At 42.9% G+C, this 18,123-nt stretch overlaps 2 protein-coding genes across 7 annotated transcripts in view; one reads left to right on the forward strand and one right to left on the reverse strand.

The window, feature by feature from the left end:
• FAM149B1 (family with sequence similarity 149 member B1) overlaps positions 1 to 18,123 on the reverse strand; it is a 519,129-nt gene that overhangs the window by 312,083 nt on the left and 188,923 nt on the right. The window lies entirely within an intron of this gene.
• Positions 1 to 18,123, forward strand: part of CFAP70 (cilia and flagella associated protein 70) — a 116,281-nt gene that overhangs the window by 3,789 nt on the left and 94,369 nt on the right. For 4 of the 6 annotated variants that reach the window (XM_050803409.1, XM_050803408.1, XM_050803407.1 and 1 more), the window contains exons 2-7: positions 947 to 1,049; positions 2,239 to 2,425; positions 7,365 to 7,463; positions 7,652 to 7,731; positions 10,958 to 11,137; positions 14,468 to 14,650. In XM_050803409.1, the coding sequence (XP_050659366.1) occupies positions 987 to 1,049; positions 2,239 to 2,425; positions 7,365 to 7,463; positions 7,652 to 7,731; positions 10,958 to 11,137; positions 14,468 to 14,650 (792 nt within the window). In that variant the 5' untranslated portion in view covers positions 947 to 986. Of the gene's footprint in view, positions 1 to 946; positions 1,050 to 2,238; positions 2,426 to 7,364; positions 7,464 to 7,651; positions 7,732 to 10,957; positions 11,138 to 14,467; positions 14,651 to 18,123 lie in introns of those variants that run through there. The other 2 variants (XM_050803411.1, XM_050803412.1) reach the window with 2 other exon arrangements.

Here is an 18,123-nt window from a genome sequence, read left to right on the forward strand (position 1 = left end):
GAGTAGCTGGGACTACAAGCGCCCGCCACCTCGCCCGGCTACTTTTTTGTATTTTTTAGTAGAGACGGGGTTTCACCGTGTTAGCCAGGATGGTCTCGATCTCCTGACCTCGTGATCCGCCCGTCTCGGCCTCCCAAAGTGCTGGGATTACAGGCTTGAGCCACCGCGCCCGGCAATTTTTGTATTTTTTAGTAGAGATGGGGTTTCACCATATTGGACAGGCTGATCTCGAACTCCTGATTCGTGATCCGCCCGCCTCGCCTCCCAGAGTGCTGGGATTACAGGCATGAGCCACTGCGCCCAGCCTATATCATGAAATATACAACTCACCATAATGTAGAATCAGTGGGAGCCCTGCTTGTTTTCCTGCAGCTAGACAGTTCTATCTCTGGGTGATGGGAGACAGTGACAAATCAGGCATTTGATTCTAGATCCTTTGCATGTACTCAGTTATAATAGGGTTCACATTCCTGTGAGAATCTAATGCCGCCACTGATCTGACGGGACACAGAGCTCAGGTGGTAATGCAGGTGATGTGGAATGGCTGTAAATAGAATTGAAGCTTTGCTTGCTTGCCTGCTGCTTACCTCCTGCTGTGCGGCCCGGTTCCTAACAGGCCACGGGCTGGTACTGGTTCATGACTCGGGCTGGGGACCCTTGATGTAGGGTATGGGAGGTCAAGGTGTTCCTACTTTGTCTTGTGAGACTTTGTGCTTAATGGGTTAGTTACCTGTATAAACATCTTTTAGTGCTAACCAGTGAAATCATCCTTGTGACCAGCTCCCTAAAGCACTGCCTGTCCAGCAGCAAAGGTTGGATGTGGGGAATAAAACAGTGCTGGACTATGGTATTTCCTTAGGTTCTCCCTGGTATTGGTTATGATGGAATATGGGTACTTTTGCAGCTCTGGTACATGAGGGGACAGGTTGATTCATTCTGTTTACAGAGACCAAAGAAAACCAGAGGGACTTTTCCCAGTTGGTGATATGGAGCAAGTGCCATCAACAGGCAGACTCGTGCAGATCACCGTGACAGAGGGATATGATTTGGTAAAGTTACTTTTGGAAATTTACAAAATCCTTAGTTTGGGAGTACCTGCAGGAGTAATGGAATTTTGCTTCATTCTCTACCTCCAAACCTCCTGGCTTTATATAGCAGTGGCATTCCGCCTCAGTGTTCCTTATTGTTAGTCTGTGATCTCCAAGTCACATTACTGTGTGTCTCAAATACTCGGCAATTTGAATACTAAATTTAATAGGATGAAAGAAACAGTGGTTTTAGTTTCCCTAGACAGCAGTTCACATATAATTTTTTCCCTTTCTCCTGAGAAGGATCTGAATTCTTCCAGAGTTTCCCTTGTGATTAATTCTATTTGATTAATTAAAACAACAACAACAACAATGTGATGTACTAAAAATTAGGAGTATAATGAAATGGGAAAATATTCAGTATATTAAGTTTAAAAAGATCATTTCAAAGAGGATGTAATTAATGAGCTCCACTTTGTTTTAAAATGCATATATAAAAATGTATCGGCCGGGCGCGGTGGCTCAAGCCTGTAATCCCAGCACTTTGGGAGGCCGAGACGGGCGGATCACGAGGTCAGGAGATCGAGACCATCCTGGCTAACACAGTGAAACCCCGTCTCTACTAAAAAATACAAAAAACTAGCCGGGTGAGGTGACGGGCGCCTGTAGTCCCAGCTACTCGGGAGGCTGAGGCAGGAGAATGGCGTGAACCCAGGAGGCGGAGCTGGCACTGAGCTGAGATCCGGCCACTGCGCTCCAGCCTGGGCAAGAGAGCCAGACTCCGCCTCAAAAAAAAAAAAATGTATCTATGTGTGTGTGTATGGGTATACACGTGCACATCCATATATTCACAACAAAACGCTAGAAAATATATTCTAAAATGTTAATAATGCTTACATGTTACAGTAAGATTGCAGGTAATTAATTTTCTTTCTTTTAAAAATGTTCCTCAGTATACTTCTATTATCAGGTGAAACACAATAAATGTTGTTTTCAAAACTCCAACATAACAGCACTTAAATGGAATGTTGCATTTAAGTAAAACTAGATTTGTTTAATTATTTTTCTACCTATTCCTTTTGTATTTGTGATGTTGCTTGTTAGGAAAAAATGAAAAATGCTATTTAGCCCAAATCAAAATGGGTTGCCAGATGTGTAGGAAAATTCTCTATTTAAATATAATTGTAAAGTGGTGTGTTTCTGCCAACAGAAAGGTTTTAAAGGAGATACTCCAGTTACCTTTATTCGGGCAGAATTCAATCAAGTGGTTCTGGGAGACTCTGCAAAAATTACTGTTTCTCCAGAAGGAAGTGCAAAATACAACTTCACTAGCAGTTTTGAGTTTAATCCTGAAGGAGGAATCACTTTAGATGACCTCGCTCACAAACCTGTGTTCTGTAAGTCCTCGTGGTTCTAAAAATCAATGTCCTGATTGCCTTCTTCCCTATCATGTTGGATGGGAAAAGCAGAACCAAAACATTCTTTTAAACATGTAACTAAAATCATGAGAAAGAAAGGGCACTTCCTTTGTTCCCAGAAGCAAGGCAGGAACTGAAACCTGGAAATCTTGAACAGCTGCTGTTGGTGTGTATGTGTTAGTGGAAGTGTGCAGGGAGAAGGCAGTACTCCAAAACCTAGGGGCTTGGGTTTTAATGCTCTCAGAAGGACAGAAAACCTTTGGCTGCTGTTGATGGGGGAATAGAGACTGAGATCACCTCCCCATCACAAGTTAAGATCTCAAAAAGTATGGAACAGGAAAATAAAATCTGCTTAAGCATCTCTGTCTAGATCCTGGGTAGAGAAAAAAGTCTTCCCTAGGAATAATCATAGGCTTGTACTAACCATTAAAGAATATATATGTTTTTAAAACACAGGAGGAGCATTTTTATGATAGCAGTTGGCCACATTCTAAGCGATAAAGCAAGTCCTACCATAGATCAAAGGATCAATAGCATAGAGACACCTTTTCTGCCAAAATGTAACAATCAACAAAATTAGAAATCAATAACAAAAAGATAGCCAAAATACTATTTCGAAATTTAAAAACATACTTATGAATAATTTATGGGACAAATAAAAAAGTCATAATAAAAATTGCAAAGCATTTGGAAGAGATCAACAGTAAAACACCAAATATCAGAATTCGTGGGATATAGTTAAAGTTGTACTTAGAGGTACATTTATAATCTTAAGCGCATTAATTAGAAATAAAAAGGATTAAAAGCAAAACTTTTGAGAAGATGGAATAGATGTACTTTTCTCTATTCCTCCCACTGAATACAACTACAAACCCTGGACATTATATATAAAAATAAGAGACTCTGAAAGGTGGAGAGAAGGAAACTTGGGACCTGGGGAATGACACAGTGGTGAGTTCCTTGGGTTTTCTTTTTGCCTTATATATCTCATACTTCTTGCTGAAGAAGGTGGCAACCTGGAGACACCAATGGGCACAGACCAAAAAAAGAAAAAGAAAGCAAGCCTGATAAAAGTCTGCTCTGTTTAGCCAAAAGACTATGAAAGGGGCAGCCTAATAAGACAGAAAAGTTTTAGAGAGTAATTCCTTACTCCAGCTAAAAACCATAGGAAAAAAAAACTGTAGCCCCCACCCTCAATCAAGCTGAGTGGAGAGCTTAGACTTCCACTCTCACAAAGCTCAAAAATGAGATTCTCCATTACCCTAGTGATGTCAGAGAAGACCAAGTAGGGAACCAGGACTTTTATCCCCTCTGGTAATGATTCCCCTTCCCACCCCTCATAATGTTAGTGGAGACCACAAGAATCTTGCACTTCTCTCCCAAACTGTCAGTAACAAGGTGCCCTTTTGCTTCCCACTGGAGTGGTATCAGAGGAGGCCTAGTTTAGAGTCAGAGCTTTCACCATCACCCAGGTGTAATAAGTCCACACCCACTGTGGTATCAGTGGAAACCAAGTAAGGAATCAGGACTCCAATTCCCCTGCTCAACAGTAATGAGGAACTGCCCACATCAGGTGTCAGCGGAGGCTGAGTAGGGAACCTAGACTTCCACCCCCAACTTGGCAGTAATGAGGCAGCATCTCCTTCCTTCTTCTGTTGGGGTGGTGTTGGAAAACGCCAGCTGAAAACAGAAGGTGTAAGTGAGATCCAGAGATTCATAACAACAGGAAAAGTCCAGGTTTCACCTGAAAGCCATAAGTCATTCCAAGAACTGGAAGATCTCAATTGAATTAAAAAAATGTAATGGGCCAGGCACAGTGGCTCAAGCCTGTAATCCCAGCACTTTGGGAGGCTGAGGTGGGTGGATCACAAGGTCAGGAGTTCAAGACCAGCCTGTCAACATGGTGAAACCCCCATCTCTACTCAAAATACAAAAATTAGCTGGGGGTGGTGGAGCGTGCCTGTAGTCCCAGCTACTCAGGAGGCTGAGGCAGGAGAATCACTTAACCTGAGAGGTGGAGGTTGCAGTGAGCCAAGATCACACCACTGCGCTCCAGCCTGAGTGACAGAGCGAGACTCTGTCTCAAACAAACAAAAAACAGTGGCTGGGTGCAGTGGCTCATGCCTGTAATCCCAACACTTTGGGGCTGGGCGTGGTGGCTCACACACACCTGTAATCCCAGCACTTTGGAAGGCCAAGGCAGGCGGATCACAAGGTCAGGAGATCGAGACCATCCTGGCTAACACAGTGAAACTCTGTCTCAACTAAAAATACAAAAAATTAGCTGGGTATAATCCCAGATACTTGGGAGGCTGAGGCAGGAGAATGGCGTGAACCCAGGAGGTGGAGCTTGCAGTGAGCTGAGACTGCGCCACTACACTCCAGCCTGGGCGACACAGCGAGACTCCATCTCAGAAAAAAAAATATATATATATATATATACACACACACACACACACACACACACACACACAAATTAGCTGGGTGTGGTGGTGAGCACTTGTAGCCCTAGCTACTCCAGAGGCTGAGGTGGGAGGATCACTTGAGCCCTTGAGGCAGGGGTTGCAGTGAGCTGAGATCACACCACTGCATGCCAGCCCAGGTGACAAAGTGAGGCCTGGTCTTGAAAAACAAACAAACTACCAAAATAAATACCAGCTGGATAAAATGTGGGTAAAAAATTAAATCGTGTAACTACCATAAGAAATCATGGAATTAAAATAATCGAGAGATGAAGCCTTTGTAAGTATTTCACAACTGTAGAAACCACAGAAAAATAATATATATATATATTCATTAGCAACTGCAAAAGACAAGCTACAAACTGGATTACAATTTGCAATTCATTTCTAGACAGAAGGCAAATTTACCTTTAAAGAGCTCTTGCATATTAATAAGAGCAAGAATCTAATGGAAAAGTATATAAAACATATGAAAGGAATATGAAAAGTTCATGGAAAAGAAACTATAACTGGTCCTTAAATATATGGAAAAAATTTCAACCTGATTCTAATATAAAAAATAAAATTATGCTTAGATGCTATTTTCATCTGTCAGGTTACAAAGGTCACAGAGTTTGATAACATACCACATAGGTAAATATGTTATCAAACTCTATTATCCTTGCTGAAAACGCTGAAACTGAACCCAAGTAGGAAACACAGGAAATGAGAAACAAATTAAATGCTATGAGGAATAAAACAAGACAAATCTAGAACGTGTAACATTCTGTGTAACTATTGGCCTGGTGTCTTCAACAAAAGAGAGAAATGTTTGAGAGAAGAAGTATGTGGAAAGGGGAGACTGGTCTAAATGAAAAGAAGCATGACAACCAAATGCAACACGTGGTCTTTGAGTGGATTCTGGTTTCAACAGACCAGCTATAAAATAAATTTGGGGATAATTGGGAAATGTTAAATATCAACTGGACACTAGATGAATTAAGGAATTATTTAATGCTATTATCACACACTTGCCAAATGTGGTAAAGTGATTGTGGTTTTCTAGGAAAATATCTTACTTGGGATTTGTGTATTTTGGTATTTAGGAGTAAAATGTCATGATGTCTGTAATTTATTTGAAAAGTACTTCAGCAAACAAAGAAAATATGATAAAAGTATTTGAGCAAACAAAGCTACATATGATGAAGCAAAAAAATTGTTAAATTTAGATTATGGTTATATGGATAGTTGTTACACTATTCTACTTTGTGTATTTGAAATTTTGAAATTGTTATAATAAGTGTTAAGCACACAGAGTAATGCTGCAGTGAAAAACTTTGTACATACTCTGCGTGCTGCAGGATTACTCCAAAATGTGTCAAGCCTTATGGTAGGCAATATAGGGGATCTAGAGCAATGTTTTCCTTTTTCTTTTTTCTTTTTCTTTTTTTTTGAGACAGAGTCTCGCTCTGTCGCCCAGGCTGGAGTGCAGTGGCCCAGTCTCTGCTCACTGCAAGCTCTGCCTCTCGGATTCACGCCATTCTCCTACCTCAGCCTCCTGAGTAGCTGGGACTACAGGCGCCCGCCACCATGCCTGGCTAATTTTGTTTTTGTATTTTTAGTAGAGATGGGGTTTCACCGTATTAGCCAGGATGGTCTCAATCGCCTGACCTCATGATCCGCCTGCCTCGGCCTCCCAAAGTGCTGGGATTACAGGCTTGAGCCACCTCGCCCACCCTAGAGCAGTGTTTTTCAAACTTCAGATTGTGACTTTTTAGCCATTCGTAAGATCAATTGATGGGCATTATGACCAGTAATTTCTTCTATATGAAATAGAATAGAAAATAACTAAGGATTTTGACGTAGTAAAGATTAATATTATATGAAGCTTTGTTATATAATCATATGTATCAGTTACTTTTTTTTTCTTTTCTTTTTTTGAGATGGAGTTTTGCTCTTGTTGCCCAGGCTGGGTGCAATGGCTTGATCTCGGCTCACCACAACCTCCGCCTCCCAGGTTCAAGCGATTCTCCTGCCTCAGCCTCCCGAGTAGCTGGGATTACAGGCATGGGGCACTATGCCTGGCTAATTTTGTGTTTTTAGTAGAGACGGGGTTTCTCCGTGTTTTTCAGGGTGGTCTCGAACTCCCAACCTCAGGTGATCTGCCCTCCTCGGCCTCCCAAAGTACTGGGATTACAGGCGTGAGCCACTGCGCCCAGCCTCAGTTACTTTTATACACATGCATGTACATGATTATGATCTAAAACCTATTTCTTATTATAACTTGCAGGCAAAATGTTCAAAAGTCTCTGAAGTGGTCCGGTATTTTCCACCAGAAGTCACTGATGTTGATGCCTTCTTTACTTTCAAGTTAATTTTTTTTAACGTACATATCTTTGCCAATGCTTTGTGTGTTGCACCTTGGTTATCGGGTGGATGTTTTAAATGTCTCATTTTCTTTGTTTTGATTTTTCTAGTAACTGTGACTGAAGTTTTACCAAAGGAAAAGAAACAGAAAGAAGAGAAGACCTTAATTCTTGGTCAGGCGGTGGTGGACCTTCTTCCCTTACTGGAAGGTCAGATGTGTGCTTTGCCCAAAAGCAGAAATGGCAAAGCTCATAAAAACTTAGCCCCAGAGAGATATAGAAATTAGCCTCAATGAATTTGAGGCATTTGAGGGGTAAAGTGGGCACATTTATCTCTGCCTGCAGTCATCCCAACTTAACCCTTTCTTCTTTGGCTCAACTTGGGCTTCTTTTTGCAGGACAGAGTTCATTTCAAACAACAGTTCCATTGCACCCTGTGCAAGGCTCACCCTTAGAAACTCCTAGATCAAGTGCTAAGGTAATCAGAGTTTTAGCTCTCAACATTTCAGCCTGCCATTCAGTGTAACAATTCTGTCTGCTATTAAGGTTCAGTTCAGTTAAGTGTAATGCATTGGGCATTTTCTTTTTTTTCTTTTTTTATTTTATTTTATTTTTTTTTTGTTGAGACAGAGTCTCGCTCTGCCGCCCAGGCTGGAGTGCAGTGGCCGGATCTCAGCTCACTGCAAGCTCCGCCTCCCGGGTTCACGCCATTCTCCTGCCTCAGCCTCCCGAGTAGCTGGGACTATAGGCGCCCGCCACCTCGCCCGGCTAGTTTTTTGTATTTTTAAAGTAGAGACGGGGTTTCACCATGTCAGCCAGGATGGTCTCGATCTCCTGACCTCGTGATCCGCCCGTCTCAGCCTCCCAAAGTGCTGGGATTACAGGCTTGAGCCACCGCGCCCAGCCGGGCATTTTCTTCTCACAGCACACTTAGTGTTAGATTCTGGGAGACAAAGATAATAAGGCGGAGTCCTACTTTGAAAAGCCCACAATATACATATCATAGATTACAACCCAGTGTGGTTAAATGGTGAAGCGAGGCACATGGGCATAGAGCAGGTATCAGTTACTTTGTCCACGGGTAGAGGCAAGGAAGGCTTAACCATGGAAATAACTCTTGAGCTATGTCCTGATGGATCAAATAGTATATGAAAGCACCTCATATACTTTAGGGCATGGTAGCATGCCTCTCACTGAAAATTTCTAATCCAACAGTTCTAGCCCAGACCCCTTTCTGGAATTCTAGAATATCAGACTTTATAAGCACCTACTGTATACCTCTATAATGTTATCTCATAGGCACCTAAAACTCAACATTCCAAAACGGAACTCAGTATCTTCCCTGAAACCTACTCTTCCTTTTATCTTAGTTTTTTGACTAGTGGCATCACCCATCCATGAAATCATGGAACATAGAACCTAAATTATATCTATGACTGTTCCCTCAGACCCTAACTACAGCCAATCCTCAAATCTGCCTTTCACCAAATCCTGCCTTTTCCATCTTCTAAGTGTCTTTAGGTTTTCTTTTTGGCTTCATTCCTACTCTTTATTGCCTTATTATCTCTCACTTGGATAGTTACAAATAGCCTTGTACCTACCTTTACCTCCCTCTAGTTCAGCCTCCCCATGGCTTGCACAATGATTTAAAAGTGAATCTGATCTTATCTCTTCCCCTACTTAGTACTGTGTAGTTCATGGATTCACCCGCTGCTTACAAGTTAAGGTCCAGATTGCTTAGCAGGGATACAGCATCCTTTATAATGGAAGCCTCCCCCTTCAACCTCATCTCTCATTACTCCTTTCCTTATATTAATACTTCAAGTTCCAGAATCCTGAATTACTTACATATACCTAAATGGAAGATACCATACTGTTCCAATCCCTCTTTACATAGACTGTTTTTGCCCCCTAAGACCAGCCAAGTGCAGTAGTGAGACACGGGAAAGAATAGAACAAAGAATTTGATCTGTAACTGACTGCGAACAGTCAGTTGAAATAACTCACTACCTTTGGACCAGCCCACAAAAACTGTTCTTATCCAGAATGGTTTTTTCTTTCCTTCCTCTGCTAATCCAGGTTGTAAATGCCTATTTATCCTATAAATGTCAACCCAGCCAAATAATTATTCACTCCCTCCTTGGTTTCCTTGACTGCAGCATTTTGTACAGGTCTCTAGTATAGATTTCGCATAAATCTTGGCACTATGACATGAGTTCTATGTTGAAAGGAACTATGTCTTCTTTGTCTTTATATCCCTAGTGATGGAGCAGAGTGCCTAGCATTCGATACACATTCTTTTTTTTTGAGATGGAGTTTTGCTCTTGTTGCCCAGCCTGGAGTGCAATGGTATGATCTCGGCTCACTGCAACCTCCACTTCCTGGGTTCAAGCGATTCTCCTGCCTCAGCCTACCGAGTACCTGGGATTACAGGCACCCACCACTCTGCCTGATTAATTTTTATGTATATTCTCTTTTAGTAGAGATGGGGTTTCACCATGTTGGCCAGGCTGGTCTCAAACTCCTGACCTCAGGTAATATGCCTGCCCTGGCCTCCCAAAGTGCTGGGATTACAGGCGAGAGCCTACCTTGCCCAGCCTCAATACACATTTAAAACCTACTTTGTATGTATCCTGAGTGAAAATGTCAGAGGTATACACATATATGTCTATACCTATTTATGTGGAATATATACATATCTATCAGAAAAAAAATATTTTCTTATTACAAAGCATTACATTTAAATTACAAAAATAGGCCGGGTGCGGTGGTTCATGCCTGTAATCCCAGGACTTTGGGAGGCTGAGGCGGGCGAATCACGAGGTCAGGAGTTCAAGACCAGCCTGGCCAATATGTTGAAACCCCGTCTCTACTAAAAATACAAAGATCAGCTGAGCGTGGTGTTGTGCGCCTGTACTCCCAGCTGCTCAGGAGGCTGAGGCAGAAGAATCACCTGAACCCAGGAGGCGGGGTTGCAGTGAGCCGAAATTGTGCCACTGTATTCCAGCCTGGACAACAGAGCGAGACTCTGTCTCAAATTTAATTTAATTTAATTTAAAAATTACAATAATAATAATAAAATATAGACTAGCAAAAAAGCTTTTTTGTGCAACTTACTCATGTGCAACTTCTGTCGACCTTTTTTTTTTTTTTGAGATGGAGTTTTACTCTTGTTGACCAGGCTAGAGCGCAATGGCACGATCTCAGCTCACTGCCTCCCTGGGTTCAAGCAATTCTCTTGCCTCAGCCTCCCCAGCAGCTGGGACTACAAGCGTGCACCACCACGCCTGGCTAATTTTGGTATTTTTAGTAGAGATGGGTTTTCACTGTGTTGGCCAGGCTGGTCTTGAACCCCTGATCTCAGGTGATCCACCTGCCTTAGCTCCCAAAGTGCTGGGATTGCAGGAGTGAGCCACCATGCCTGGCCAACATTTCAATAGACTCTTACAATTCCTGTTTTATATGTATTTATATATATACTTTACCTCAATATGGTAGAGTGGGAAGGGAACAGTTTAGGAATAGATTCTCTTCTTGGCTCTATCTCCAACTCACGGGACCTAGAGAACATGATTTCAACTTATGGAAATAATTAAGCTTTACCTTCTTATCTTGAACAGTAATATGAGATTCAAATGAGGTAATGCAAAAAAGGAAGATCTCTGGCAATTTTCAAAATGTTCCATGATTTTATTCTTTTACAGCAGTGCAGTCTTGAAGTTAAAGTATTAGTGGCAGAGCCTTTACTGACCACAGCCCAGATCTCAGGGGGCAATCTACTAAAGGTCACGCTGGAGGCTGCTTACTCTGTGCCTGAATCCTTCATTCCAACAGGTCCTGGGCAGAACTACATGGTCGGTCTGCAAGTTCCATCACTTGGAGAGGTAAAGCCCTACTGCCAGATGTTTATAGAGATTCAAACATGTCTGTACTCATATGGTCATCTCTTCCTCACCTCTAAGATTTCATTCAAAACATTGTACTGCTAATAGCTGAGATTTATTTTAGGCTTGAAAAATACAGGTTATCTCTATTTTATATACAGATTTTAATGTTTATGATTTACATATTTATTATATATTGTGCATTAAATATAATTTATATAAATGTATGGTAGAAAATATGTAAGACATTTAAAATGGCCAATTTTGGTGTATTTCTATACAGATTATTTTTGCGTGTACATTTTGCAGATTTTGTGCAATGTGCTTTATTAAACAAAACTTTCTCTTAATTCCAGATTATTTTCTTAGGCCACATTTCCAGGTATAGGAATGATTGGATATGGAGTTTCTTAGGCTCTTGATGGAGATTTCTAAATTGCTTGCTAAAAGACTTCTATTCAGTTAACACTTTCACTTGTCTTATTTCCAGGGCCGTGTATGTGATGACCCACTAAAGTTGTGTATTAACTCTTCAGTTTGCTGAGGACTTAGGAGGTTCCTGGGATATGGGACTTTCAGTACCACAACTGGGACAGTCCTAGGCAAATGAGATGGCTGATCACCCTTCCAGGGAACAACTCACATAGCTATATGAGGCAGATCTGTGCATTGCCCTCTCTCCAACTTTGGGATTGTATTGAAAATTTTTTCTTTGTTTTTGCTAATTTTGATAATTGAAAGTGCCTTTTATTTTTTTTTTCTTCTGGAGGTCTTAGTATTTTTCTTACTGATTTTTTAAATTCTGGCTGGGGTGTGGTGGCTCACACCTCTAATCCCAGCACTTTGGGAGGCTGAGACAGGTAGATCACCTGAGGTTAGGAGTTCGAGACCAGCCTGGCCAACATGGTGAAACCCTGTCTCTGCTAAAAATACAAAAAATTAGCCGGGTATGGTGGTGGGTGCCTGTAATCCCAGCTACTGGGGAGGCTGAGGCAGGAGAATCGCTTAAACCCAGGAGGCAGAGGTTGCAGTGAGCCAAGATCGCGCCAAGATTGCACTCCAGCCTAGGCAACAAGAGTGAAATGCTGTCTCAAAAAAAACAAACAAAAAAATTCATATGTAGAGAAAAATAATGTTTTCTTGAAAGTTTGTCAATTTATAGTTTATCATGTTTATTTCTGGTTTATTATTTATTTTTAATTTGGGTCGTTGCTTTGGTATACAAAAGTTTTTTAATAGTTAAATTTTTTTCTTTTAGGTTTCTTGCATCATTTTAAACTTGAAAACGGCTCCTTTATTCTGATATTTGATGAAAGGTTGCCCTTCCAGGTTCTAGATTTTTTTTTTGCTTTGTTTTTGGAGATGGAGATGGAGTCTCGCTCTGTCACCCAGGCTAGAGTGCAGTGGCATGATCTCGGCTCACTCCACCCTCTGCTTTCCGGGTTCAAGCAATTCTCCTGACTCAGCCTCCTGAGTAGCTGGAACTACAGGTGCCCGCTACCATGCCCAGCTAATTTTTTGTATTTTAGTAGAGACGGGGTTTCACCGTCTTGGCCACGCTGGTCTCGAACTCCGGACCTCAGGTCATCTGCATGCCTCAGCCTCCCAAAGTGCTGGGATTACAGGCATGAGCCACCACGCCCAGGTCCTAGTTTAATGCAGCAGCCTTAGTTCCAGCTTCCTGTCCTGCCTGGGCACAGGGCCGTGCTTGCTTCTGTATAGTAGTGTCTGGGTCTGACATTTCCTAGGTTGGCACAGCATCAGCTCATGAGCTTATACCTTGGGTATTGAGTTGCTGCTGCTGCCAGTTCTGGCACTTTTAGACTTTCTTTTTTTTTTTTGAGACGGAATCTCGCTCTGTTGCCCAGGCTGGAGTATAGTGGCATGATCTCGGCTCACTGCAACCTCTGCCTCCTGGGTTCAAGGGATTCTCCTGGCCTCAGCTTCCCAAGTAGCTGGGACTAGAGGCACCCACCACCACGCCCAGCTAATTTTTGTATTTTTAGTAGAGACGGGGTTTCACCATATTGGCCAGCCTGGTCTCAAACTCCTGACCTTGTGATCCTCCCGCCTTGGCCTCCCAAAGTGCTGGGATTATAGGCATGAGCCACTGTGCCCAGCCTAGACTTTCATTTACTTCTTTTGACCTTGGCTATGTGATAAAATATAACTTTTTGTTGTTGTTGCTGTTCTACTTTATCTAGCTTGTTGTGTGTTTGTTGCTGATAAAGGATCTGTTGTACTTTAGTTTGCTATAGTGTTGGAAATAGAACTTTCTTTTAATTTAAGGGCCATTTGGTTTTCTTTTCCAGTAAACTTCTTGTTCCTGTCCTTTGTCTATCTATATATCTCTCTGTCTATCTATTAATAAGAGACAGGGTCTCACTCCATCACCTAGGCTGGAGTGCAGTGGCACAAGCATAGATTACAGTAACCTTGAACTTCTGGACTCAAGCAATCCTCTCACCTCAGCCTCCTACGTAGTTGGGTTTACAGGTGCATGCCATTGCATCTGGCTAATTTTTAATTTTTTTTTTGTAGATGTAGGGGTCTCGCTATGTTGCCCAGGCTGGTTTCGAACTCCTGGCTTCAAGTGATCCTCCTGGCTCTATCTCCCAAAGTGTTGGGATTATAGGCATTAAGCCACCTTGCCTGGCTGTTACCTCATTGTTTTAATGTGCACTTTACTGATTATTAATGAAATGTAGCATGTTTTTTTTTAAATGTTGGATGTTCTAATTTCCCCTTCTATAGATTGCCTACTTATATATTTTACCAATTTTCTACTGCAAGTATTCTTTGGATAAGTTATAAGACATGAAAATGCCTATATTTTTAGCCCCTTGCCAGATTTTAGTTTGTTTTCTAAAGGATAATTTTTAAACAGGTATAAACACAACTCTCGTATAAAATAAATAACACAAAAGTTGGTCCAAGATTTTATTTAACTTATTAGTGAGGGAATCAGTAAAATGTGACAATGAGTTCAAAGGAGTATACAGGCATCAGGAATGCTGAAATGAATTTGCCGATAATTCAAAACTTGTCATTAGCTTCAGGGAAATAATCAGTTACATTGCCACTGGACAAACTGTATCTGCATATTTATGAACCAGAATAATTTGCATTATTATCAAATGTCTATAGGTTACAGAGTTGTAAAATAGTGCAAAGACAATGAAAGGCACAGGCCGCTCTCTAGAATCAGATTAATCATAGTGGGGTATGTTTGACAACACTCAGCATTCCATTGAAAAGACTTGATTAATCTTCTTGTCCATTTCAAAGTCCTTTATAAACTTTCCTGACATATGGTATTTATTTCTGTAGAAGGACTATCCCATTTTATTTAAGAATGGAACTCTGAAGCTTGGAGGGGAAAGAGAACCTGTTCCCCGGCCCAAAAAGTGGCCAATTGCCAACATTCTGGCTCCAGGAGCTAATAACATTCCTGATGCATTCATTGTTGGTGGTCCCTATGAAGAAGAAGAAGGAGAACTCAACCATCCTGAGGTGAGAGCCTGATATACGGGTTTTTGTGATAAACTTAGTGTACTGACAGATGATAAAACATTTTGTGATTTACTCTGATTTATATACATTTGTCACCTGTCAAAATAATTACATGCCAAAATAAAACACATATCTAATTCTGATTCAGATATCTTCTGACTTCTTAAGTCCAGAAAACAAAATAATTTATATCACATATACTCTTTATTTTATTTTAAATTTATTGACTTATGAATAGGTAATTATCAGTTACTGTCAAAATTAAAAATGAAGATCTATGCAGTGAAAGTGTCCCTCTAGTCATGTCTCTTCCTTCTAATTCCTCCCCATCTCATTACCCTAGTAGCGATGGCAGCAGTAGCCAGTCTGGAGCAGCTCCTGCCATGATGCTGGCTGCAGTGGGGGAGTCCTGGCTGGGCCTACACGCTCCATGGAGCTGGCAGGAGCTGGGAACAAGTGGGAGCCCTTCCCTCCCATGTGCAGCTGCAGCTGCCCAGCCACAGCTGCATACCCAGGCATCGCTGCACTCTCGGAATCTGGGAAGCCCTCCTGCCCCCACAGGCTTGGAAGTGCCTGCTCCTGATGCCTGGCCTCTGCTTACTCCTGGTGCCTGCTCCAATTTCAGAGCAAAGTTGTGGCCGAGCCCGGTGCTGTCACAACCTGGCCAGGTGTGCATGTACTCAGGGCAGTGCTGACAAACCAACCCTCTGCCATCTTGATCCCCCTCCAGACTTTGGGCACCCATGAGCATGGGAGACAGTCCAAGGGACCACTGAGGGCAGCTTGGCATGGGCCTGCAGGCACCCCTCAGCATGAACAGCCAGGGCACTGTGGATGGCAGCAGGAGGCAGACAGGTTCCTGGGCGAAAAGGGGCAGGTCCCCAGTGAAACCCCACCTTCAGGCCAGGGACTGCCTTAGGTCTGGGGGCCAGGCTGCTAGTTCCCATGGACCGGGATGAGAACTTAAGGTACTTTTCTGGCCCCACCCATGGCCTCCCATGGATCAATCAGCATCCACTTCCTCCCCTCTGAAGCCCATAAAAACCCAGGACTCAACCAGACTCAGGCAAAGGATGGGATGACCTGCCTGTGGAGAGAAGCTACCCACTGTCGGTCTCCTCTCTGCTGAGAGCTGAACACTAGTCAGGACGTCCCGCCTGTGGAGAGGAGCTACCCACTGTGGGTCTCCCCTCTCCTGAGAGCTGGACACTTGTCAGGACTACCTGCCTGCAGAGAGGAGCTACCACTGCTCAGTGAGTCTCCTCTGAGTTGTTCTGTTGCTCAGTAAAGCACCTCTTTGCCTTACTCACCCTCCACTTGTCTGTGTACCTCATTCTTCCTGGATGCAAAACAAGAACTCAGGACCTGCGGAATGGTGGGGCTGAAAGAGCTGTAACACAAACAGGGCTGAAACATGTCCCTTGCTCATCACATTGTGGGTGACAAAAAGGGGAGAAGAGAGAAGAGTTGTGGTCCTTTGGGAAGCCCAGACCTAGGAGCTCCCTGAGCCAGGGCTGTGACACCAGGGGTTCTTCAGTTTCTGGTGTCTCCAAGCTTCTGAGCACCACCACATTCCCTGGTGCCAGCCATGGAAGCTGCTTGCAGTATGCCTGGTTCAGCCGCAGCCTCACAGGGAGCTGCCACCTGTGGTGGTGCCTGGAGCTTCTGGCTCTGCTGCAGCCAGCATGCCTGGCTGTGCACAATGGCCAGACCCCATGATCGCTTACTCACACACCCCTCAATGCTCCATGCCTGGCTCACCCTTGGCAGGCGTGGGATCCTGGCCAGTATGCAAGCCTAGCATAGCCTGCCAGGCCAAGTGAGTGAAACGAGCCTACCAGGCCCAACCAAAATTTGGGCAAAGGTGCCACCAGCCACAGAGGTTTTCTGCTGGAAAAGCAACAGACCAAGGATTCTGTGGCAGTCATCACCTTTGTTACAGTTTCTTGTGTTTCCTTCTAGATAGTTTCTTATGTATATAAAAGGAAATACATAAGTCAAAGGAAGACTCAGAGACAGAAGCATTTAGAAAAGTAAAGAAAAGGTTTCCTTGGAAATTGTGAAAGGGAGTCAGACTTCAGGACTGACTCACCAAATAAAAAATCAGTATAGTCATCTTGGCTGGGCGGAGTGGCTGATGCCTGTAATCCTAGCACTTTGGGAGGCCTAGGCAGGTGGATCACTGAGATCAGGAGTTCGAGACTAACCTGGCCAACATGATGAAACCCTGTCTCTACTAAAAATACAAAACTTAGCTGGGCATGTTGGCACACACCTGTAATTCCAGCTGCTTGGGAGGCTGAGGCACAAGAATCACTTGAACCGGGAGGCGGAGGTTGAAGTGAGCCAGGATTGTGCCACCTCACTCCAGCCTGGGTGTCAGAGCGAGACTCTGTCTCAAAAACAAAACAAACAAAAAAGTATAGTGATTCCTTGGTATACTTGGGGGATTGTTGCCAGGACCCCTGCAAATAGCAAAATTCGTGCATACTCAAGTCCTTCAGTCAGCCCTATAGTAACTATGTATAGGAAAAGTTGGCCCTCCATATATGTGGGTTTTCATCCCGCAAATACTGTATTTTAATCCATGTTTGGTTTAAAAAAGATCCACGTGGCCAGATGTGGTGGCTCATGCCTATAATGCTAGCACTTTGAGAGGCCAAGGTGGGTGGATCACAAGGTCAGGAGTTCGAGACCAGCCTGGACAATATGGTGAAACCCCATCTCTACTAAAAATACAAGAATTGACTGGGTGTAGTGGCATACAGCTGTAATCTCAGCTACTCGGGAGGTTGAGGTAGGAGAACCACTTGAACCCGGGAGGTAGAGGTTGCAGTGAGCCAAGATCGTGCCATTGCACTCCAGCCTGGGCAACAGAGTGAGACTCTGTCTAAAAAAAAAAAAAAGATTCACATATGAGCCAGGTGCAGTGGTTGTAATCCCAGCACTTTGTGAGGCCAAGGCGGGCTGATCACTTGAGACCAGGAGTTTGAGACCAGCCCAGCCAACATGGTGAAACCCCGTCTTTACTAAAAACACAGAAATTAGCCGGTATAGTGGTGTGTGCCTGAATCCCAGCTCCTCAGGAAGCTGAGGCATGAGAATCGCTTGAACCCAGGAGGCAGAGGCTGCAGTGAGCCGAGATCATACCACTGCACTCCAGCCTGGGCAACAAAGCAAGATTCTGTCTCAAAAAAAAAAAAAAAAAAAAAAAAAAAAAAAAAAAATCCGCATATATATAAGTGGGCAATTCAAATTGTGTTGTTCAAGGTCAAATGTTTTTATAAGAAAGCAACACAAAATTACCAACGTTACCCCATTTACATTAGTCTATTCATGATGGCAAAACTGCAGGTTTCTTCACTTGATTCTCAGATATACAAAGGTTATAAAATATCTTCAGACATCAGCATAATAAACATCAGGGATAAAAGTTCTTTTCTTTTTTTGTTTTTTTGAGATGGAGTTTCCTT

The sequence above is a fragment of the Macaca thibetana genome, chromosome 9, assembly GCF_024542745.1.
Source record: "Macaca thibetana thibetana isolate TM-01 chromosome 9, ASM2454274v1, whole genome shotgun sequence".
NCBI classification, from domain to species: Eukaryota; Metazoa; Chordata; class Mammalia; order Primates; family Cercopithecidae; genus Macaca; species Macaca thibetana.